Below are 26,026 nucleotides of genomic sequence, written 5' to 3' on the forward strand. Positions count from 1 at the left end.
AACATTCAGTAATATTTTATGTCCAATGCGTTGCATAACAGGCCATTGTTTTAGTGTGGGGAAATGTTTTCAAATTCTGTTTGAACCTCAGATTTTGTTTTTCCCGAGGCGGTGCTGAGTGGACAGCTCCAAACGCCGAATTTCTCTCCTTTCATCCTTTCATGTCTACTCTTCAACGATCTATAAGAACATGAAATTGACTGCATAAAATATTGCCCAAACAATTTCATTTTCTTTATAGATCGTTCAAATTCTCAGTCCATATCTGGTGTGTAAAAAATGACTTCTATAAATGTTTGGATATGACTAGTATAGACCGTGATGTATTTTTATTTTGCGTTTGATTTATAACATACAAGTATAATTACAGCAGGGACAAACTATTTTTAATCAGGCGAGTTCCCCAGACGTTATTCCTCAAACTGAAAGAAAGGACCCTGCCAAACCCAGCAGGAAATCATTTATTTGCGTTTGCATGTTGTATATTGGAAACGATTAAGTAAATATAAAATATAAAATGCCCTTGTTTGAAGGGTTGGGGAGTGGAGGGGAAAAAACTGCAGTCGTCATTGATTTAGGAGCAGCCTACACAAAGTAAGTATTTTAACTAACTAGATATGTCGTTAGCTAGCAGAGCTAACATTTACATGCTAACAAAATTGGCCACTACCAGTCACACATGTTAAGTACTGAACATCAGAGATGTAAGCAAATATAAACCGACTATCCAATGTTTAAAGCACGTCATAGTTGGTCACAATGTGTTAAATATGTGTTTTTCTGAAAAAGGGCTAGCGATATTAACGAAAGCTAGCTGGCTAATGTTAGCTAGCTAGCGATGTATGGAACAGCAGCAGTAGTGCCTGGGCTGGGGAAGATCATATGAGAATCGGACACACTAAGGCCCTTTACTCATTAAATATACATTCATTGGCATTGAGTACTCTCTGACAAGTATCAATGATTTCACTCATCACAAACTAAATGGTTTTGTATGATGATGCAGGTGTGGCTTTGCTGGAGAAACGGGGCCCAGGTTCATCATTCCTAGTGAGATACAGAAGCCGGGACAACAGCAGGTTAGTGAGCGAATTAATGAATGACAAGTGCTCTTTAACTTATGGACAAGCATTATTGAAATCGATCCTGTGTGTGTGTGTGTGTGTGTGTGTGTGTGTGTGTGTGTGAGAGAAATAATGTCTAGTGCTCTTTAAAGTGGAACTGACAGCGTTATAACTACTTTTCAGATATGAAACAAACAGACAATCATAATATCAGTAAAATATATCAAATTCCCAGATTATGCTACAAAACCAACTTTATAAAAGGTTTTTCCATGACGAACACTAAGGCATTGTTGGCAGAATAGATTAGATGGATGCAGTTCAGTGCATGATTAATATAATTCACCAATACATTACTTGGTGGTCCAAAGGTTATCAGGTTGTAAATCCCAGCTGGCCTTGTACATTGTTTGCTGCCTCCACCCGGGGTGCACTGATTCTGTTTCAATTACTCAATATTTTTGACAAAAATGGGCGAATGTAACTAAGATTGGGAATGTCAATATAATCAAACTAGCAATGGCAATGATCAGTATAATGGCAAAGTCAGTCATAATGTGCTAATAGGCTAGGGTATCTATTTATGTAGCAAGATAAAAACATGGAGCATACCGTTAGCTAGCTAGCTTGCTGCTAGGAGGATATCATGTCATTGGAGGGGTGGGTGAGTGACTTCTCACACTCATTGTTTTTCGGTGGCTATACACAGCTAGAGATGCAGGTGTCATTTTGTTAGCTAGCAAGAACCTGAACCACTGTATTATACAGTTATCATATCTCTTGCGTTCACAAATTCACTCTGGCTAGCTACTCCAATTTCAGAGCACTCTCACCTGTGTGCCAGAGCACAGAATAACTGCTTAATTTACAAACATGCAACATCTGCTGAGTCACGAACGCTCTAGATTTAGTCTTTTTGGGTCCCCATAGCTGATGCTTTTGCAACAGCTACTCTTCCTGGGGTCCACATGAAACATGACATAATACATAGTAGGGAACATTATTAGTCAACAACTGAAATACATTTAAAATGTTACACAGCCTACATATCAGTACATACACACAATATCTAGGTCTAATGCATAGTACAGTGCAAATTATAATACATTATATATAAAATGTATCTCTTCACAGTCCCCTTTGTGCATTAAGGTGCTATTTTATCTGTTTTTTAAACTGGTTTTATTGCTATATATATATATATTACATTTTCCCCCCACATTTTCATACAGTACATTTATATTTTCCAATGGGGCTATACATTTGGGAGTTTTTTTTCTCACCTGAGTAGCCTCATTTCACTGCCAAAAAGAAAATGAAACCATCTAGTGTTCAGCGAAATAACAACACAATGTCAAATACAGGTAGCCTAGTCAAATAATTAACATCCAATCACCTCAACCGTTACTCTCTCGCGGTAATTCCACTAACGTATGTAGCCAAAAGTAGCTGCTGCTCATTCCGTTTGCTCGAAAATTGATAAATGTTTTTTTTTAAGTACTTACCAGCAGTACTGCACCTGTTGACGACACAAATTGTTCTGCTTCCACGAGCACATCCAATGCTAGCATTAGTAATTCTATATTTGTTGTTAGCCCAGCTAGCATGGACACTGATAGTTGTGAATCTGATGCAGCCGAAGAGCTACTGCCCCCTTGCCCGGGAAAGAAGCAAAATAAAAGACAGGGACATTGGACCATCGAAGAGGCGCAAATATGATGAGAACTATATTGATTTGGGGTTCACTTATATTGGGAGTAGTGCCTTTCCTCAGCCACAGTGTGTTATATGTGCAAAAGTACTATCTCACAACTTGATGAAACCTTCACACTTGTGCAGACATTTAGAAACAAAACATGCCAATTTGGAAAATTGGCCACAGGATTTTTTGAGCAAGAATTAAGACGACTTTCGAGTACTAAGACATGTATAAAAGCAACCGATACCATTAATAAGAAGGGGCTAGAAGCGTCTTATATGGTGAGCTACCGAGTGGCTAGGACAGTCAGGTCTCATACTATTGTGGAGGACTTAATTATCCCTGCTGCTGCGGATATGGCTGGGGGAAAAGGCCCAAAAAACGAATGCCTTCATTAAACAACACTGTTTCATGATGCATCAGTGACATGGCAGGAGATGTTTTGAAACAATTACTGCTTTGCATACAAGCCAGTGAATTCTATGCGTTACAGCTGGATGAGTCAACAGACGTAGCAGGCCTGGCACAGCTGGTATATGTCTGTTACGTTTATGGGGGGTCAATTAAGGAAGATATCCGCTTCTGCAAACCACTGGAAGTCAGGACAACAGGAGAGGATATTTTAAAAGTACTGGACAGCTTTGTGAAACCAGATGGACTTTGGTGGTAAAGATGTGTTGGTATCTGTACTGATGGCGCAAAAGCCATGACAGGGAGACATAGTGGAGTGGTAACGTGCATGCAAGCAGTTGCTCCCGACGCCACTTGGGTACACTGCAGCATCCACCGAGAAGCTCTTTCTGCCATGGGAATGCCTGACAGCTTGAAAGACGTTTTGGTCACTACAGTGAAAATGGTTAACTTTGTTAAAGCAAGGCCCCTGAACTTGTGTATTTTCTGCACTATGCAATGATGTGGACAGCGACCATGTAACCCTTTTACAACATACAGAAGTACACTGGTTATCAAGGGGCAAAGTATTGACACATTTTTTTTTTAAATTGAGAGACGAGCTTAGAGTTATCTTTACTGACCATAATTTTCACTTGTCTGACCGCTTGCATGATGACGAGTTTCTCACACGACTGGCCTATCTGGGTGATGTTTTTTCTCGCCTGAATGATCTGAATCTAGGATTACAGCGACTCTCCCAAACTATATTCAATGTGTGGGACAAAATTGAGGCTATGATTGAGAAGTTGGAGCTCTTCTGTATGCATTAAGAAGGACAACACACAGGACTTTCCATCATTGTATATTTTTTTTGTGTGCAAATGAAATCAAGCTTACAGACAATGTCAAATGTGATATAGCGAAGCATCTGAGTGAGTTGGGTGCCCAATTACTATTTTTTATTTCACCTTTATTTATCAGGTAGGCTAGTTGAGAACAAGTTCTCATTTGCAACTGCGACCTGGCCAAGATAAAGCATAGCAATTCGACACATACAACAACACAGAGTTACACATGGAATAAACAAATACATAATACATACATAATACAGTAGAAAAAAATAAAACAAAAAGTCTATATACAGTGAGTGCAAATGAGGTAAGATAAGGGAGCTAAGGCAATGAATAGGCCATGGTGGCAAAGTAATTACAATATAGCAATTAAACATTGGAATGGTAGATGTGCAGAAGATGCATGTGCAAGTAGAGATACTGGGGTGCAAAGGAGCAAGATAAATAAATACTGTATGGGGATGAGGTAGATAGATGGGCTGTTTTCAGATGGGGCTATGTACAGGTGCAGTGATCTGTGAGCTGCTCTGACAGCTCGTGCTTAAAGCTAGTGAGGGAGATATGAGTCTCCATCTTCAGTGATTTTTGCAGTTCGTTTCAGTCAATGACAGCAGAGAACTGTAAGGAAAGGCGACCAAAGGAGGAATTGGCTTTGGGGGTGACCAGTGAGCTATACCTGCTGGAGCACGTGCTACGAGTGGGTGCTGCTATGGTGACCAGTGAGCTGAGATAAGGCGGGGCTTTACCTAGCAGAGACTTGTAGATAACCTGGAGCCAGTGGGTTTGGCGACGAGTATGACGCGAGGGCCAACCAACGAGAGCGTACAGGTCGCAGTGGTGGGTAGTGTATGGGGCTTTGGTGACAAAATGGATGGCACTGCATCCAATTTGTTGAGTAGAGTGTTGGAGGCTATTTTATAGATGACATATTTTATATCGAGGCTCTGTAGGATGGTCAGTTTTACGAGGGTATGTTTGGCAGCATGAGTGAAGGATGCTTTGTTGCGATATAGGAAGCCGATTCTAGAACAGAATAGTGATGCTGGACGGACGGGCAGGTGCAAACCGTGATCGATTGAATAGCATGAATTTAGTTTTACTTGCATTTAAGAGCAGTTGGAGGCCACGGAAGGAGAGTTGTATGGCATTGAAGCTTGTCTAGAGGTTAGTTAACACAGTGTCCAAAGAGGGGCCAGAAGTATACAGAATGGTGTCGTCTGCATAGAGGTGGATCAGAGAATCACCCGCAGCAAGAGCGACATCATTGATGTATACAGAGAAGCGAGTCGGCCTGAGAATTGAACCCTGTGGCACCCCCATAGAGACTGCCAGAGGTCCGGACAACATGCCCTCCGATTTGACACACTGAACTCTATCAGAGAAGTAGTTGGTAAACCACGCAAGGCAATCATTTGAGAAACCAAGGCTGTCGTGTCTGCCAATAAGAATGTGGTGATTGACGAAAGCCTTGACCAGGTTGATGAATATGGCTGCACAGTAGTGTCTCTTATCGATGGCGGTTATGATATCGTTTAGGACCTTGAGCGTGGCTGAGGTGCACCCATGACCAGCTCTGAAACCAGATTGCATAGCGGAGAAGGTACGGTGGGATTCAAAATGGTCGGTAATCTGTTTGTTGACTTGGCTTTCGAAGACCTTAGAAAGACAGGGTAGGATAGATATAGGTCTGTAGCAGTTTGGGTCTAGAGTGTCACCCCCTTTGAAGAGGGGGATGACCGCTGCAGCTTTCCAATCTTTGGGAATCTCAGACGATACGAAAGAGAGGTTGAACAGGCTAGTAATAGGGGTTGCAACAATTTCGGCAGATAATTTTAGAAAGAGAGGATCCAGATTGTCTAGCCCGGCTGATTTGTAGGGGTCCAGATTTTGCAGCTCTTTCAGAACATCAGTTGACCGGGATAGGGGTAGGGGTAGCAAGGTGGCCAGCCAGGTAGAGAAATGGCCAGCCGTAGAGAAATGCTTATTGAAATTCTCAATTATAGTGGATTTATCAGTGGTAACAGTGTTTCCTAGCCTCAGAGCAGTGGGCAGCTGGGAGTAGGTGCTCTTATTCTCCATGGACTTTACAGTGTCCCAGAACTTTTTTGAGTTTGAAAAAGCTAGCCTTACTTTTCCTAACTGCCTGTGTATATTTGTTCCTAACTTCCCTGAAAAGTTGCATATCACGGGGGCTATTCGATGCTAATGCAGAACGCCACAGGATGTTTTTGTGTTGTTCCAGGGCAGACAGGTCTGGAGGGAACCAAGGACTATATCTATTCCAAGTTCAATTTTTTGGGAATGGGGCATGCTTATTTCAGATGGTGATGAAGGCACTTTTAAAGAATAACCAGGCATCCTCTACTGACGAGATGAGGTCAATGTCATTCCAGGATACCCCAGCCAGGTCGATTTAGAAAGGCCTGCTCGCAGAAGTGTTTTAGGGAGCGTTTGACAGTGATGAGGGGTGGTCGTTTGATCGTACACCCATTACGGATGCAGGCAATGAGGCAGTGATCGCTGAGATCTTGATTGAAAACAGCAGAGGTGTATTTGGAGGGCGTGTTAGTTAGGATGATCTCTATGTGGGTGCCTGTGTACGGATTTGGGGTTGTACCTGGTAGGTTCATTGATCATTTGTGTGAGATTGAGGGCATCAAGCTTTGATTGTAGGATGTCCGGGGTGTTAAGCATGTCCCAGTTTAGGTCACCTAGTAGCACGAGCACAGAAGACAGATAGGGGGCAATCAATTCACATATGGTGTCGAGGTGCAGAGGGTTGTCCATAGCAAGTGGCAATGGTGAGAGACTTGCTTATGGAAAGGTGAATTTTTAGAAGTAGAAGCTCAAATTGTTTGGATACAGACCTGGATAGTAAGACAGAACTCTGCAGGCTGTCTTTGCAGTAGATTGCAACACCGCCTCCTTTGGCAGCTCTATCATGGCGGAAAATGTTATAGTTAGGGATGGAAATTTCAGGGTTTTTGGTGGTTTTCCTATGCCAGGATTCAGACACGGCTAAGATATCCGGCTTGGCAGAGTGTGCTAAAGCAGTGAGTAAAACAAACTTAGGGAGTAGGCTTCTAATATTAACATGCATGAAACCAAGGCTCTTGCCGTTACAGAAGTCAACAAATGAGAGCACCTGGGGAGTGGGAGTGGAGCTAGGCACTGCAGGACCTGGATTAACCTCTACATCACCAGAGGAGAAGTAGGATAAGGGTACGGCTAAAGGCTATACGAACTGGCCGTCTAGCACAATCAGAACAGAGAGTAAAAGGAGCAGGTGTCTGGGCACGATAGCATAGATTCAAGGCATAGTGTACAGACAAAGGTAAGGTAGGATGTGAGCACATTGGAGGTGAACCTAGGCATTGAGTAATGATGAGAGAGATATAGTCTCTAGAGACGTTTAAACCAGGTGATGTCATCGCATATGTAGGAGGAGGAACAACATGGTTGGTTAAGGCATATTGAGCAGGGCTAGAGGCTCTACAGTGAAATAAGACAGTAATCACTAACCAGGACAGTAATGGACGATGCATATTGATATTAGAGAGAGGCATGCGTAGCCAAGTGATCATATGGGTCCAGTGACTGGTTGGGCTGGCTGGGGACACAGTGATTCAGACAGTTAGCAGGCCGGGGCTAACATGCTATCAGTTAGTAGTCCGGGACTAACAAGCTAGCAGTTGCCAGACCGGGGCTAGCAAGCTAGCAGTTAGCAGGCCAGGGCTAGCAAGCTAGCAGAATGGCCTTTGGGGGACGTTGCGATGGAGTTAAGTCTGTTTTTGCCTCTTCGTGCGGTGACGTTGATAGACCAGTCGTGGATTAGTAGGGTTCCAAGTTGATCTAGGTAGCTAGCTGGCCGTAGATAGCAGAATGGGCCTTCAGTGGACATCGCGCCTGAGAGGCCTGTTGGAATCCTCGGGCAGATTATGTCGGTATTCCAGTCGTAGAGGATCGGCGGGGTTCCATGCCCCGTACCGGCAGTAGAAGGGGTCCGGATATTGTAGACCAGGAGTTGGCTTCGGTGGTAGCCCAGGAGGCCTAGCCGGGCTAGCTTCAGGCTAATTGGTGCTTGCTCCGGGAAGGAAACGCTAGCCAGGAGTAGTCACCCGGGATTGAGGTTAGCTAGTTGCAAAGATCCAGATGAAAATGTTCAGAGTTTGAAGTAGGAATCCAGGGATATGGAAAGAAAAAAATAGGTCCGTTGTGCTCTGGTTTGAGTCACGTTGTATGAACTGGCGAGAGCTTTCTGAGCTAAAGGTTAGCTGATGACCGCTAGCAGTGGTTTGCTGACTGATAGCTGGTAGCTAGTTAGCTGGCTAGCTTCAGTTGAGGGATTCCAGATCCGAAGTAAATAGAAATACTTCAGAAAAAAAACAGATCCATGCCACATTGGGTGAGGCGGGTTGCAGGAGAGTATTTAGAAGTTGAGGTTTAGGAAAATATTTTTAAAAGATATGCGAAGAAAAAGGTATACACAAGGGACACGACAGGACAAAGACAAAGACGTCTGACTGCTACGCCATCTTGGAATGAGCCAGGTACTTTCCCGAAACGGATGACACAAGCAACTGGATTCGTTATCCCTATCATGCCCTGCCTCCAGTCCACTTATTGATATCTGAACAAGAGAGCCTCATCAAAATTGCAACAAGTGGTTCTGTGAAAATTGAGTTTAATCAGAAGCCACTGCCAGATTTCTGGATTGGGCTGCGATTAGAGTATCCTGCCTTGGCAAGTCGGCTGTTAAGATACTGATGCCCTTTGCAACCATGTACCTATATGAGAGTGGATTCTCAGCCCTCATAAGCATGAAAACTAAATACAGGCACAGACTGTGTGTGGAAAATGATTTAAGACAGAGACTCTCTCCAATACAACCCAACATTGCAGAGTTATGTGCATCCTTTCAAGCACACCCTTCTCATTAATCTGTGGTGAATTATTCACAATTTTTGATGAACAAATAAGGTTTTATATGTAGGCTGGATAAATATAGAGCAAAATTATTGATTATTATTATTTGTGCCCTGGTCCTATAAGAGCTCTTTGTCACAACCCGGCTCGTGGGAAATGACAAACTCACACTCATTCTTATGTTTAATAAATGTATCGTATAGTGTGTGTGTGGCAGGCTTACAATGATGGCAAAAAACAACATTTGAGAGTGCGGTGACCCTGGTGCTAGAGGGGGTACGCAGCTGGAGGTTGAATATTTGAAGGGGTACGGGACTATAGAAGGTTTGGGAACCACTGTTCTAGACCAACTGCAATTGACCTATGTCCTACTTTGCCTCACATGACCTCACAGCTGGGCAGTAGTCCAGTTACGACAAAGCTAGATCCTGTAGGACCTGTCTGGTCGACTGAGCAACGCCCTATCATGGACAGACCTCTTCCCGTTTTAGCAACCATTTGAGTCTATATGTTTTTACCATGACAGCGTGCTATCTAGGGTTACACCCAGTAGTTTAGTCTCCTCAACTTGCTCAATAGCCACATTTTTCAATAATAGATCTAAACAAGGTTTAGCGTTGAGCGAGTGATTTGTCATAAAAATTATGCTTTTAGTTCAAATATTTAGCACCAGCCTATTGCTAGTTACCCATTCTAAAACTGACTGAAGCTCTATGTTAATTATCTCAGTTATTCATTTTACTTTTGCAGCCAATGCGTATACTGTTGAGTCGTCAGCGTACATAGACATAGAGGCTTTATTCAAGGTCAGTGGAAGGTCATTTGTAAAAACAGAAAACAATAGTGGCCCTAGCCGGCTGCCCTGTGGTACACACATTCAACTGAATTTGCATGAGAGAGGCTTCCGTTCACGAAAACCCCTCTGTATTCTATTAGATAGGTAACTCTCAATCCATAATAAGGTAGAGGATCCAAATCCATAACAGCAACAAAAAAAGTCAGCAATCGGTTATTATCAATGACATCAAAAGCTGCACTGTAGTCTAACAAAACAGCTCCCACAACATTCTTACTATCAATTTCTTTCAAGAAATCAGTCATTTGTGTCAGTTCCATTAACCATTAAAGGGTGCTCTGCTACTCAAGGGCACACACTTCTTTTAGGCTTAAATTGAAGATGTGGCAAACAGGAGTCCCAATGTATTCCGCTACCAACCTCAGCAATTTACCATCCAGGTTGTCGGTACCAGGTGGTTTGTCCTTATTTATATATAGCAACAATTTTTCACCTCTTCCACATTGTGGAACTCCAAACTACAGTGCTTGTCTTTCATTATTTGGTCCATTATGCATGAAATGAAGGCTCAGCATTTGTTGTTTGAATGTCATACCTAAGTCCACTAATATTGTCAACAAAAAAGTTATTAAAGTGATTAAAGGGTTCTGTTATGAACAAGCCATCTGCTTGTGCTTCAACACCTGCATTGCTTGCTGTTTGGGGTTTTAGGCTGGGTTTCTGTACAGCACTTTGAGATATCAGCTGATGTATGAAGGGCTATATAAATACATTTGATTTGATCTGCTTCAATGCAGGATGCAGTTGTTTGCTTTTTTTGCCTAGAATTTCATTTACAGTACTCCAGAGCTTCTTCTTATCATACTTTATATCATTTATCTGTGTTCCATAGTATAGTTTATTTTTGTTTAATTTAGTTACGTGATTTCTCAATTTACTGTATGTTTTCAAGTCTGCTGTGTTGTCAGACTTATCTGCTATTCCCTTTGCCTCATCCCTCTCAGCCATACAGTTTTTCAATTCATCATCTATCCATGGGGATTTGGCAGTTCTAACAGTCAGTTTGTTGATGGGAGCCTATCAGTAACCAGAAGAAGCAGTTTCATAAATTCTTCAAGTGCAGTGTCCAGATGTTCCTCAATACACAAATCAGACCAACAAATCTTCCACATAGGAATCATTGAAAATCCTCTTGTAGGATTGTTTATACACAATTTTAGGTCTCGAATTTGGAACTTTGTTTTTTGTAGATATGGCTATTATATTATGATCACTACATCCGATGGCTATGGATACAACTTTAGAGCAGATTTCTGCAACATTAGTAAAGACCTGATCAATGCACATGGATGATTTAGGTAGGTTGACTGATGACTTGAACCAGATTGCAGTCTGGTTAGCGATTGTAGATTATTTTTGAGTGGACAGCTTGATGACAACCAGTCAATATTTAGGACACCCAGAAAATATACCTCTCTTATGATATCACAAACATTATCCAACATTTCACACACCAAGTCCAAATACTGACTTGTAGCACTTGGTGGTCTATAGCAACTTCCTACGAGAATAGGCTTTAGGTGAGGCACATGAACCTGTTGCCATATTGTTTCCACATCATCTGACATGAGATCCTCTCTCAGCCTAACATGAAAACACTCTCATCAGCTCTGCTAGGGCGAGTAAAATGGTCAGTGTGGCGTTCTCTCGTTGGTGTCTGGAAGTAGCTAGCTAGCCAACTTTAGCCAATTAACTTGTGTGCTTGGTTGGGACAAGGCAGCTGCAGAAGGACGAGTAGGCTGCAATTCCCCATCGTTTATCAGTGCAATTTTCACGGCCAACTAGAAGTAAAAGTTCAGAGGGTTTATTTAATGTGCCATCGTTAGATTTTAGCTCATCTTGCTCTGGCTAGCATTAGTTGTTGGTGTGCATAACTGAGGGAGAGAGAGCCTACCTTTTTCATGGTTGTTTGATCAATAGGACTGTAAAGTTCCAAATGTAATAGAACTCCTGTGGTATTTACATACTTGCAGAAAACCATTCGGTGTCACGCCCTGGTCGAAGTATTTTGTGTTTTTCTTTATGTTTTGGTCAGGCCAGGGTGTGACATGGGTTTTTGTATGTGGTGTGTAGCTTAGTGGGATTGTAGCTTAGTGGGGTGTTCTGGGAGAGTCTATGGCTGTCTGAAGTGGTTCTCAATCAGAGGCAGGTGTTTACCGTTGTCTCTGATTGGGAACCATATTTAGGCAGCCATATTCTTTGGTTGTATTGTGGGTGATTGTCCTTAGTGTCCTGATGTCCGTGTTAGATGTTAGTTGACACAAGTATAGGCTGTTTTCGTTACATTTATTGTTTTTTTGTAGTGTTTGCATTGATTCGTGTTTAAGTGTGTTTTTTTCTATTAAACATGGATCGCAATCTACACGCTGCAGTTTGGTCCAACTCTCCTTCACCACACCTAGAAAGCCGTTACATTCGGGTGCATTGTGGCTTTTGGCGAATGCATTCTACTGATCTGAAGTCGCGCTGTTAGAACTGCCTGCAAACATTCAGTTCAAAGTGAATGATGGCAGGCTTGTGTGGCAAATTACTTTTGCGTAAAGGCCTACTGTAGCTTTGATTGCCTATGGTGCACCAGTCTGCGTAGAGTCTGGTCCTGGATGAGACGGATGTTTAATTTAGTGCAGGGTCTATTAATTGTCCAAACGCATGGCTGCTTTCACAAATGCCTTATACATCATTCCTAAACATTCCCAAAACGAGCATATCTAAGCGGTCGCTTGTCAGAATCTTTTTTATTTTTATTTCTTCTTTTTTTTTTAAAGGTGTCATGCTGCCTTGAATGACAGATTTTAATAAGATTTAATGTTGCTAAAATGCTGTTAGTTCCATTTTAACTTTGGACAGGCAGTATGGTCCAGAATATGTGAGCGGACCAGAGCGATCCCAATTTGATTGGAGCGCGGCGCAAGATTCCCAAAAGCTGAGCGTCGGCCTTCTCACCCGCTCCAATTTTGCCCAGTAGCGCTCACTTCACTAGCTCATGCCATGCCCAGCCCAGCATGCATTTTTAGTCTACTTCTGTGCTGCTGTAGATAACTGTCATGATAGCAAATTATTAATAAACAAAAAATCTGATCTCTTAAACGTTGGGTTCATTTTTGTTCTGTTATCTGTATACAATAGGCCATCATTGATTTTGATCCCAATAATATTCCCACGTTCAAGGAGCTCTCCGTTTTGATTGGATTATTTTGCCTAAAAACCTTTAGGCCTGCCTATAGACAAATAAAAATAAGTCTGCATCTCTACCTGGCAAGAGTGGCCAAAGGGGTGTTTAGCATCCCCAGTGGCTTTGCCAGTGTAGAGAGGATATTCTCCGCTGCTGGCCTGCTCTCCAAGCACCATTGCATGAACCTGAAGCCACAGACTGGACAAACTCTGTCTGCTCGCGCTCCCCCTTTCTTGCGCTTGAGGTCGCCAGGCTGCTAATCATTACGCACACCTCCTGTCACCATCGTTACGCGCATCAGTGCTGCCTGTGGGTAAAACAACCCATGGTTACCTTGATTACCCCATTGGCTCATAGCAAAAACTTTACATTTTCCAGCAACATTTTCTTATTGTCTGCTTGTTTAAGTCCATTACAAAACTACATTAAAGAAAAGTACAACATGTCTAAAGATTTCTTGGTGGCAGGCAATGTTGAAAAGTATTCTCACTACTTAGAAAAACCTAATATTGTAGGGCTTCCCTCATGCCACTTTTCATGTAGATTAGCCACTTGAATGTTAGCTAGCTACCAATCAGAACATCATTAAGATAGCCAAGGCCAACAACCCAAACAAACCGACTATAATGCTACAAGTAGTGGGTGGAGTTAGACCTTACTACACAAGTTGAATGTCTTACCTGTGATTAAATGTTTGCACACACATAGCTGTGTGTAGCCTACTTGGACACCGGGTCCCCATAATTTCGCACTCTTACACACTGAATAGCCTGAAGCCACAGGGCGCTTCTCGCAGGCTCCATTTCCCTACATGGGAGCATTGTGAACCGTAGGTTGGGATTTTTGACCAGGTTACATATACAGTGCCTTTGGGAAGTATTCAGACCACTTTACTTTTTCCACATTTTGTTACGTTACAGCCTTATTCTAAAATGTATTAAATTGTTTATTTTCCTCAATCAATCATCCATAATGACAAAGCAAAACGTTTTTAGAAATGATTGCTAATTTGGTTCAAGTCCGGGCTCTGGCTGGGCCACTTAAGGACATTCGGAGACTTGTCCCGAAGCCACTCCTGTGTTGTCTCGGCTGTGTGCTTAGGATCGTTGTCCTGTTGGAACCGTCGCCTCCAGTCTGAATCTGGTTTCTCATGGTCAGAGTCTTTAGGTGCCTTTTGGCAAACTCCAAGCAGGCTGTCATGTGCCTTTTACTGACTAGTGGCTTCCGTCTGGCCACTCAACCATAAAGTCCTGATTGGTGGAGTGCTGCAGAGATGGTTGTCCTTCAGGAAGGTTCTCCCATCTCCACAGAGGAACTCTAGAACGCTGTCAGGGTTCTTGGTCACCTCCCTAAGGCCCTTCTCGCCCGATTGCTCAGTTTGGCTCTAAGAAGAGTCTTAGTGGTTCCTATCTTCTTTCATATAAGAATGATGGAGGCCACTGTGTTCTTGAGGACCTTCAATGCTGCAGACATTTTTTGGTACCCTTCCCCAGGTCTGTGCCTCAACACAATCCTGTCTCGAGGCTCTACGGACAATTCCTTCAACCTTATGGCTTGGTTTCTGCTCTGACATGCACTGTCAACTGTGGGACCTAATACAGACAGGTGTGTGTGCCTTTTCAAATCATGTCCAATCAATTGAATTTACCACAGGTGGACACCATGTTGTAGAAACATCTCAAGGATAATCAATGGAAACAGGATGCACCTGAGCTCAATTTCGAGTCTCATAGCAAAGGGTGTGAATACTTATGTAGATAAGGTATTTCAGTTTTTTTATACATTTGCAAACATTTCTAAAAACCTGTTCTTCGATTTGTCATTCTGGTGTATTGTGTGTAGATTGATGAATTCATTTGATTTGATCCATTTTATAATAAGGCTGAAACGTAACCAAATGTGGGAAAAGTCTGAATGCTTTCCGAAGGCACTGAACAACACAGCAGCTTTTCGGCATGTTTTGTTATTTCTCTATAATAAAATAATTTATAAAGTTGGCTCTTTTACAATGGGGGTCAATGGGAAAGAATAATATTTCTTTCCCCAATTTGTGGTTGAGGGGAATTCCTTCATATGACATGAATACCGACTCAAAGTATTGAAATGGACAGCCTCATCTATAACCATTTCTGTCGGTGTGTCTTTTCTCACAGTCTATCAAAGTGGTTCAGTACAACATCAACACAGAGGAACTCTACTCCAACCTCAAGGAGTTCATCCACACGCTCTACTTCAGGTAAGGAGCTTTTGACAAAGCTAGTAGTGTGTGTAATGACTGACACATCAGTGGCAATAACATTAAAGTAACCATGGGAGTCAGCCATTTTGGAGATGCACCCCAGGCCATAATAAAATGAATGATTGAATGTCTGTCTACTACCTTTCTGTCCTGCCCAGGCATCTGCTGGTGAACCCCCGTGACAGGAGAGTGCTGATCATCGAGTCCATCCTCTGTCCCTCCCACTTCAGAGAAACCCTCACCAAAGTCTTCTTCAAACAGTTTGAGGTACTGAGACCAGCTGGACCAATGATCTATGTCTATGGGTGCATTTACACATGCAGCCCAATTCTGATCTCTTTTTTTCACGCATTGTTATTTTGACCAATTAGATCAGTTCTGAAAAAGATCTAATGTGATTGGTCAAAACCAATTATTGGAAAAAATATCAGAAATGGGCTGCCTTTGTAAACTCAGCCTATTATGTGTAGAACCACTTTACCTGGTACAAAAATGCTATCCCCTTCTCCTAACCCAAACTAGATGGGTGTAAGCTAAATGGTGAATGCAATGCTCCCCTAAGCCAATAGGGAGGCTTGATGGAGCCATCTCCATAGTGCTCACACCTGACAGTAGTTGGAACACAAAGGGGCATGGATTTTCAGATCAGGCAATGGATGTTTAGGAGGACGCCTCTGTGTTTCCCAGGTGCCCTCAGTGCTGTTTGCTCCCAGTCACCTCATGTCCATCATGTCTCTGGGCATCAACTCAGGCCTGGTGATGGACTGTGGCTACACTGAGACACTGGTGCTGCCTGTGTATGAGTGCATCCCCATCCTGTCAGCCTGGGAAGCCCTGCCTTTGGGTGGCAAGGCCATTCATAAGTAAGTTGTGTGCATGTGTTTGAGATGGTGTAAAGATGTTGCCGTGTGTGCTACTTTGCTTGTCTCACGTACTGAACATCAGGGAAACAACCTTTTGTTCACCTCTTGAAAGCTGTGTGTTTCAAGCCCCAGTTTCTTGACTACTGAGAATCAAGTGTATCAATGTGTGTGCTTTCAGGGGTACTTGCCCCCTTTGTTCTAAGTGGCTGTGTGTGTTCTAACCCTCAGGGAGTTGGATGGGCTCCTGGTGGAACAGTGTACAGTAGACTCAGACTCCAGTACTGGACAGAGTCTACCTACAGTCATTGGTAAGACCCACGACATCAGAAACCTACTTGTCAAAACATAAGTAACTTACCGTACAACTCAAGCAGTGCTTTCTCATTGTATAAACTGTCTCAGCCGTCCCATGGATCCTCTTGTTTTCTTGCTTCATGCTTTGTGAATAGCTGTTGTTGGCAATCTTGTGAATTGATTTTCCTAATTAGCTTCATAATGATGCTGGTGTTCTATTGTTATATGTAGAGGAAGGAAGGAATTTATAATTGCTCTCTCTGGGTGAATCAATCATGCAACATTTTGTATTCAGAATTCGTTGCTATAGCCTGATGTGAAAGAAAGGAAGGACCTGCTCCGTCTTTTTTGAATTATATATATGTATATATACAGTGCCTTGCGAAAATATTCGGCCCCCTTGAACTTTGAGACCTTTTGCCACATTTCAGGCTTCAAACATAAAGATATAAAACTTTATTTTTTTGTGAAGAATCAACAAGTGGGACACAATCATGAAGTGGAACGACATTTATTGGATATTTCAAACATTTTTAACAAATCAAAAACGGAAAAATTGAGCGTGCAAAATTATTCAGCCCCTTTACTTTCAGTGCAGCAAACTCTCTCCAGAAGTTCAGTGAGGATCTCTGAATGATCCAATGTTGACCTAAATGACTAATGATGATAAATACAATCCACCTGTGTGTAATCAAGTCTCCGTATAAATGCACCTGCACTGTGATAGTCTCAGAGGTCCGTTAAAAGCGCAGAGAGCATCATGAAGAACAAGGAACACACCAGGCAGGTCCGAGATACTGTTGTGAAGAAGTTTAAAGCCGGATTTGGATACAAAAAGATTTCCCAAGCTTTAAACATCCCAAGGAGCACTGTGCAAGCGATAATATTGAAATGGAAGGAGTATCAGATCACTGCAAATCTACCAAGACCTGGCCGTCCCTCTAAACTTTCAGCTCATACAAGGAGAAGACTGATCAGAGATGCAGCCAAGAGGCCCATGATCACTCTGGATGAACTGCAGAGATCTACAGCTGAGGTGGGAGACTCTGTCCATGCAACAATGCAAAACGTTATGTTTGGCGTAAAAGCAACACAGCTCATCGCCCTGAACACACCATCCCCACTGTCAAACATGATGGTGGCAGCATCATGGTTTGGGCCTGCTTTTCTTCAGCAGGGACAGGGAAGATGGTTAAAATTGATGGGAAGATGGATGGAGCCAAATACAGGACCATTCTGGAAGAAAACCTGATGGAGTCTGCAAAAGACCTGAGACAGGGACGGAGATTTGTCTTCCAACAAGACAATGATCCAAAACATAAAGCAAAATCTACAATGGAATGGTTCAAAAATAAACATATCCAGGTGTTAGAATGGCCAAGTCAAAGTCCAGACCTGAATCCAATCGAGAATCTGTGGAAAGAACTGAAAACTGCTGTTCACAAATGCTCTCCATCCAACCTCACTGAGCTCGAGCTGTTTTGCAAGGAGGAATGGGAAAACATTTCAGTCTCTCGATGTGCAAAACTGATAGACATACCCCAAGCGACTTACAGCTGTAATCGCAGCAAAAGGTGGCGCTACAAAGTATTAACTTAAGGGGGCTGAATAATTTTGCACGCCCAATTTTTCAGTTTTTGATTTGTTAAAAAAGTTTGAAATATCCAATAAATGTCGTTCCACTTCATGATTGTGTCCCACTAGTTGTTGATTCTTCACAAAAACATACAGTTTTATATCTTTATGTTTGAAGCCTGAAATGTGGCAAAAGGTCGCAAAGTTCAAGGGGGCCGAATACTTTCGCAAGGCACTGTATATATACACACACACACATGGCCTATTTTAGTTATTTTTCTCCTTGTGTACTGTATCCTGGAAGTACTGTTCTTTTCTGATCCGAGAGTGAATTCCTATGTAGAGCAGCAGTAGCTCACTAGCTAGCTGATGCAGGGCTAGGCAGTCCTGATGGGCATAAATCATTTAAACAGGCATATTATAGACCATCTCTCTCTCTGCACTACTGAACCACACCACTACAGTACCACTGCACAACTAAATGCACTATTACAGTCCAATGACTGATGTAGCCTATGTAATTAATGGCATGAGACTGTTGTGAATGCAAACACTAAACTGTAGCAAACGTATCCAAGGGAAGCAAAAAAAAGTATGTATTAAAATTGGGACAAGTAAACTGCTCTAAACTTATCAAGACTTGATATAATCTACTTTCTTCACTTTCTCCATACTTCCTCAACCAATGAGTGCACCTCTGGTGTCCTCTCCTTGTCTCGGACACACACCATTTGACTACAATGAGACACAATCATTTATTACAGTAATAGAACCATTGACGTGAAAGGAAGGGCTCTATGTGAGGGAGGATAAGTGGGTCATTGGTAAATAGATCTCACTTTTCATCCTGTATTTTGTTCCTAGGCTCCATCCCAGAGGAAGTTGTGGAAGATATCAAGGGTATGTTCAAAAGAAACTGAAACCACTTGTTTTTATTGCCTTTATTACAGACAATGCTGGGATTCCAGTTTAGCAGCTAAAGTAAATAGATTTTGCTACAAAAGGCAGCTAAAGCTAATTCATTTTTAAAAAGATATCTTCGCCCCATTCATATATGTTGGCGGTAGCATACTCTCATAGACCCTCTTGTTTGTGTTTCTTGTCCAGTCAGGACCTGTTTTGTCAGTGACCTAAAGAGAGGCCTGAAGATCCAGGAGGCCAAGTTTAACCTAGAGGGCACGGCTGAGGTCAGTGACCTTTAACCCCCAACTGGGCAGTCAGTCATTTCTATATTTGCATTGTCTGGTATATTCAAGCAGTAGCTATTGCTGTGTTCTTCCAGTAAATGCCATTTGTTAAAGGTAGTTTGTTGAGTATTATAGTCCAGTGCATTTGAGACCCTTGCATCCATGTTCTTCCACCTTATAGCGACCAACACCACCCCCTGATGTTGATTACCCATTGGATGGGGAGAAGATTCTGCATATCAAGGGAACAATCAGGTAGCTGTTTTTTATATATATCTTCTCAGCTGAAATGTGATACAATTACAAAACACAGCCAAAGGGCTGTGTTTACTGATGTAATCTGTGTCCATTTCATTCATGTCCAGAACATTTCAAACCTAGATATTTGGTTCTGTGTCTCCTCTTTAATATCTGGGTCACCTTCTTCTATTATTGAATCTGGGTTGTCTCTGCAAGGTTTTCATCATGCCTGTCTGTATGCTCTTCTCAGGGGCGGCTAATGAACCTACAATTGCTCCTTGGGGCCACAAAAACGTTTATCAAATTGAATTGAAATCAAGACTGTCTTTTTGCCAACTTATTGCAGGGACTCTTGATTGATGTGTTGGTTCTGTATTGTAGGGACTCTGAGTGACGTGTGGGTTGTTGTGTTTTGAAGGGACTCTGTGATGGAGATGCTGTTTGAGCAGGACAATGAGGAGAAGAGTGTGGCCACTCTAGTGCTTGACACTCTGGTCAAGGTAACATTCGTTTTCATAATTGAAAAATACCATGTATTAATCTGGGGTTTCTTTCTGCTCAAACCGCAAGAGATGAGATGCTGCCAAAATGGGCACGGAATTCATGTTACTTCGTCAGTAATTACTGGACGATGTTTTGTTCGCAACGACCTTTCATCAGACATCTGCATCTTCTAATTAAAATCGTCAGCTATTTCATAATTCCTTTTTCCATTTTGTAATGACGAACGCATTTCACCAACACGTACGGGGAGAGACTTTAACCCTGTTACCATAGCAACAGTCCCAGCCTCCCGGGACTCTCCAGTTCACTGAGGTGAAATCGTCTCGGTTCCTTCTCAATTTGCCTGAAGACCCGATGTTGAATTGCATAGAATTCTACTTTGGGCAGAAACTAGCATTTGTATCAGGAAAGTTTCCTCTCACGACCTCTACAAGCCAGAATGCTGAATAAAATTATACTTTACTGGTTATCTGTGTAGTTGGTCCTTTTGCAGGTAGGAATGTGAGACAAAATGTCCACAGAGTAGTATTATCAACCCGACCTTCAGTATGCTGGTCTGTATATCGTTTGTATTTCTGTTTTTATTTTCAATACTGATGCAATTCGCACGTGACAAACATGTGCACAATATGATTGAGCCTAACTGAATGGCAAACACTTCCAGCTGATTGCAACAACAAAAAAGTGCTTCGGTTGACTACATTCGGCTGTTGTGCATCATGTGCAATGCGTCAGCATAATGGATATACAAGTGAAAGAACCTACTGGTTCCGTAGAAAGTCGGGTAAACAATTCCCTGTGGATACCCCATCTCCACCTCCTACCGCCAAAATGACCAACAGCATGTACAGCTGGTAAAGTAAGTGTAAATATCATTTTATTCAACATTCTGCCTTGTAGACGCTATTGCATATTTTTGCCAGATTTCTTTTCAGACTGATATCCATGGGAACAGTCTTGATGTTTTGGCAACTTCTCAACGAGTCGGATCAGACCAATGACAGACCATTCATCTTAATAGGCAGAGCAGCTTCCATGACTCTTCTTGCATGCTTTGTGCTTGTGCTACACTCTGTAAGCACAGTACCATAAGCACTCATTGGTATTTTGTGGACAAGTGTGACAGGCAGTGTAGTAAGCTTGTAAACAGTCCACTTCTCTACCGTGTAGGGTCAGTCAATGAGATTTCTCTCCTGAGAGACCAGCACTGTGGATGAATAGGTTTCTGTGGATGAGCAGGTTGTCCCACCCAGTCCTTAAGGAGTTTTTTCTTGCCTCTGTCGCCTCTGCTTGGCACCGGTTGCTGTGAACCACTTAACAAGTACAACTGATTTAGTAAATGAAACAAATCTGAATGACTGATAGATTTCTTCTGATAACATTTTTGTTTTGTTTTTGGTCTTATTAAATCCTTATTTCTGTCCCATAGACCAGTCTTAAGCAGCTTGGGAGTTTAAACCCAGTTTACTGTTAATCTTGTGAAAAGTACATTTGAGAAAATACGAAAGATTGTTACACACTGATGTGTTTCTATCTGATGATCCCCCTCAGTGTCCCATTGACACTCGTAAGGCGCTATCTGAAAACCTGGTCATTATCGGGGGCACGGCCATGCTGCCTGGCTTCCTGCACCGGCTCCTGGCTGAGATACGCCTCCTGGTGGACAAACCCAAGTATCGCGACGCCCTGGCCACCAAGAGCTTCAGGCTGCACAGTCCTCCAGCCAAACCCAACTGCACCGCATGGCTCGGAGGTGAGAGACAGAGTAGTCTGATAACCAACCTTGTCCTTGGACTCTGTATGGAACAGTTGGGGGTGGTAATGCAGGTAGGTATAAACCAGCTTTGAATAACCCTGTGTCTCCTGCTTTCCTCTCCCTGTGTAGGAGCGATCTTTGGAGCACTGCAAGACATCCTGGGTAGTCGTTCTGTGTCGCGCGACTATTACAACCAGACAGGCCGTATCCCCGACTGGTGCTGTCTCAGCTCCCCGCTGCCAGAATCAGTCTATGATGCAGGGAAAACCCCCCCACCACTCATGAAGAGAGCCTTCTCCACAGAGAAATAAACCACCAGACACTATTGTCTACCCCTGGGCTGCGTCTGCAGTGCCACCCTAAACCAAAAATAGTGCACTATATATGGAAAGTGGTGCCATTTTAGTGGCACCACTAAAACTCACCCCAAACTCACCCCAGGCGTAACTTGAACATATCAGACATTATGGGTGTGTCTCAATAGTCTCTTACGGTTTCCTCTACTCATGCCCTTCCCCTCATCTGTAAGGCGAGGGAGCCACTTTAGACTAGAGATGCACCCAGCATCTCAACCCCCAGATGGCTGTGGATTGTGGGGTTTTTAGTTCTATCAGTCTTTATGTGCCTGTTGTGTAAGACTCCTGCCACACTGTGTTCCAGATTCTGCTCACTCTATTGCTAACTAGATGTTTTGTCTAAGGATTGCACTGGTACAGTAGTCAGCATTTGCATTGAGAGTACTGTGCTGGGGTCAGGGAGAGCAAGTTCTGGGTCCAGATCTTTGTACACAAGGTGGTCTTGAACAGAGTTGTGGCCATGTGTTGACTATCCCCTTGAGGCAGAAGTGTTGATTTTTGACTCTGTTTTCCAGCTGAACTGAGGCTTGTCATGTTAACACTCTTGAGCTGTATATAGAAACTGTCAGTAAGAAAGTGTACTGCATTTCAACCAGATAAATTGTAGTTCAACCAATTTAAATTGCAGTTCAGTTTTGATATTTGGCTGTGAAGTTTCTCTTTATGTAGTCCTTGTGAATGCTACCCCCAGGCATTCCTTTTCAGCTAATATGTAGTGTTTTATTTATTTTTTATTTGCCATGTAAAACATTAATATCAGTTTCAATCTCCCCAGAGCTCTTATCCTGTAATGCATCAACTCAAACAGCGCTAAATAAACATTCCTGCTGTTGCATGTTGTCGTTCCTGTCTTGTCTGTTTGTTGTTCTGCCCCGTCTCTCATGAGGCTTATTTCTCACTCTCCAGAGCCTTTAAGTGATGTTTCACACAGATATGCCCACTACTAGAAAGCATACTATAGAGTACACTGGCTGAATAATGTTCACTCCAAGAGACAGCAGTCAGGAGGATTGTTTGAATATGGTTTATGGGTATTTCCCAGCACTGTCACTTTCAAAGTAATGAACACCAGGCCAAAGAATCACCAGTTGTATCATCAATAACAGGCTGAGCAGCACACACAGATCTCTGAAGTAATCTCTTTTCCAACAGTCACTGGCTGCTCTGGTATGGAGTGCCATGAGTCTAACACATGAAATAAAGAAAATATGCCTGCACACTAATGAATGCTCAAGTTGTTTTATTGTGCAACATTGACAAAGGTCTGTGTCATTTTGGGTTGTAACATGAGCTTTGAGAAGTGTGCGGGTATCCTCTATTTCATTTTTTTAAACCAGTACCTGCAAATCATTTAATGTGTGTACACTATGTTTAAAACATGAATTATCATCCATTTCTGGCATGAATAAAAGACTGCAGTCAGAACTGGAATAAATTAAATGTGGCTGTATTTGATTCAAGGTCTTCTATATTCCTGGGTCCATATCAACTTTCACACACACATTCCCCAATCCCACAATGACCTGTAATCATACAGCTGAGATCACCATATACCTGTGATTGACTGTATCCTTAAATCAACCCTGACTGAACCTGTATGATCTGGCCTGGTCCCAGTCTAGTGGATTATGGATCCAATATGGACATTGGTAGGTAATTCTGGCTGGCCGGGCAGGTAGGTTTTGAGTACAACATGTATCGCCCACAAGGAGGCGCCATAGTGAAACCAAAGTGTGCCTCAGGTCACAAATCATATACTGTTTAGGCGGTTGTTACTGTGTGTCTGTCTGGGAACTGGTGTGGCGTCATTACCCAAAATGCAGCTGGGCCCAGAGACTGGGAAATCTGATATAGCTCAGAGTCCAATCCCCAGTTTGACTTAATCTCTTCCTGTACACGCACACACCAATTGCAGACACACGAAAAACACCCACCGTCACTGTCTCCCTCACTCTCTTTAGGCTTCCTCGGAGCTATCTCTGTTGGGGTCTCCCCTGCAGCCCCACAGGATCACCTACATATGGAGATGGGTATAGACTGAAGGATAACAGTGTCTAGTCTACCAATCCTGCATACTAACCAAACGGTACTAACCCCCAGTGTAAGTGATTCAACTCCCCAGAGTAAGTGTTATGTGAGAAGAGTGAGATGCGAGGGGGAGGAAGGGAGAAAATAATGGAGATAGAGAGCAAGAGAGAGCGAGAGATAAGGAGGGAGGGAAGGAGAGGGATAAAGGGAGGGATAGAGATAAGGATAGAGGGAGGGATAGAGATAAGGAGAGAGGGATAGAGATGCGGGAAGGAGGGAGGGATAGAGATGCGGGAAGGAGGGAGGGATAGAGAGAGGGAGGGAGGGAATCTTATACGCTGCTCGTCTCTCTTCCAGACACTCACATTCAAAACAAACCTCCCAAATTAACTCGTTGTCAATCACTCTGGTTTTAATAACAGAAATGATGATTCCACAGAATTACTACCAGTAACTGTATTCACCATCATCAGTGTGAGAGTTGTTTTTTCAACTAATAACAGGGCTGTACCATTATCCTGAATGGAGATGGAAGGTCATCTCTCCTAAGGTGTGAGTAGCATGGCCTATGAGTTGCACACCCCAAGTCGATGTTTTATGCACACTGGCCCGCAGAGTGTTGTCCAGACAGATAGTGCTTGTGTCTATTGCAGGGTTCTACTCATCTTCATCCACTTTAAAGACTAGCTGCTGCCGCAGGGTCAGGAGCATCAGCTCACTTTAACTTGGGTGGTAAAAACATTTGTTCTGAGCCCACTGAGCGCAGACGTGAGTTTAACATCTAGTTGTGAATTAAATTTGGTTGAGTTGTCAACTAATGTGTATTCATGCACAAAAAAGTCACCATGTCATTGGATTTAGGTTAAAAGTCTCCATGTCATTGGATTTAGGTTAAAAGTCCCCATGTCACTGATTTAGGTTAAAAGTCCCCATGTCATTGATTTAGGTTAAAAGTCCCCATGTCATTGGATTTAGGTTAAAAGTCCCCATGTCATTGATTTAGGTTAAAAGTCTCCATGTCATTGATTTAGGTTAAAAGTCCCCATGTCATTGGATTTAGGTTAAAAGTCCCCATGTCATTGATTTAGGTTAAAAGTCCCCATGTCATTGATTTAGGTTAAAAGTCCCCATGTCATTGATTTAGGTTAAAAGTCCCCATGTCATTGAATTTAGGTTATAAGTCCCCATGTCATTGGATTTAGGTTAAAAGTCCCCATGTCATTGATTTAGGTTAAAAGTCCCCATGTCATTGATTTAGGTTAAAAGTCCCCATGTCATTGGATTTAGGTTAAAAGTCCCCATGTCACTGATTTAGGTTAAAAGTCTCCATGTCATTGATTTAGGTTAAAAGTCCCCATGTCATTGGATTTAGGTTAAAAGTCCCCATGTCATTGGATTTAGGTTAAAAGTTGGGTAAAAAAAAAGCCTTTACGTTGATGACTTTTTTCAAATTCAATCAGTTTCCATGTTGATTAAATGTCATCACATAGATTTTGGGGGTTAAAATGACAGAAAAACATGGATTCAGACAGTTTTTGCCCGGTGGGAGAATACTGTATTGGTAGTGGATGTAAGGGGTGCTTTCCTCCCTTATGAAGTGCTTTGAGCACTTGGAAAATAACCAAATCCAGTTCATTATCATAATGAATTCATTATCTGTTAAGATAAATAATTATGATAATCTTTAGATGCTGAAGGTCATCAATCTGGCTTTAGTGTGAGGGAGGGACTGGTATATGGAGAAATAATGTATCTCCTCCTGCACAGGTCACAATAATGAACGGTCATGTTCCTTCCCTCATCAAATATCATCCTCTATCACCTACAATTACACCACATTAGTTGTATTAAACTGCACATAAAATGATTCAGAGTGCATGGTAGTAATAATTTTAAAAAAATAAACAGGAGACAAAATACTCATTTAAAAGTAGGTCTAAAACACATGTTAAAATGTAAATACAAAATCTCAATTCGTTTTGGTTAACATCACGGTGGACTGACAACCATTTAGCTGCACATA

At 42.4% G+C, this 26,026-nt stretch overlaps 1 protein-coding gene across 1 annotated transcript; it reads left to right on the forward strand.

The window, feature by feature from the left end:
• The first annotated feature begins 417 nt into the window (after positions 1-417).
• Positions 418-22,810, forward strand: LOC115139202 (actin-related protein 10-like). The gene is made up of 12 exons (XM_029676342.2): positions 418-594; positions 1,007-1,079; positions 15,115-15,197; positions 15,359-15,467; positions 15,888-16,063; positions 16,292-16,371; positions 18,797-18,832; positions 19,040-19,119; positions 19,301-19,374; positions 19,778-19,859; positions 21,415-21,616; positions 21,749-22,810. Exons 1-12 carry the CDS (start codon positions 518-520, stop codon positions 21,928-21,930), a joined length of 1,254 nt encoding a protein of 417 aa, XP_029532202.1. The 5' UTR covers positions 418-517; the 3' UTR covers positions 21,931-22,810.
• Positions 22,811-26,026: the final 3,216 nt, after the last annotated feature.

The sequence above is a fragment of the Oncorhynchus nerka genome, linkage group LG13 (assembly GCF_034236695.1).
Source record: "Oncorhynchus nerka isolate Pitt River linkage group LG13, Oner_Uvic_2.0, whole genome shotgun sequence".
Taxonomy (NCBI): Eukaryota; Metazoa; Chordata; class Actinopteri; order Salmoniformes; family Salmonidae; genus Oncorhynchus; species Oncorhynchus nerka.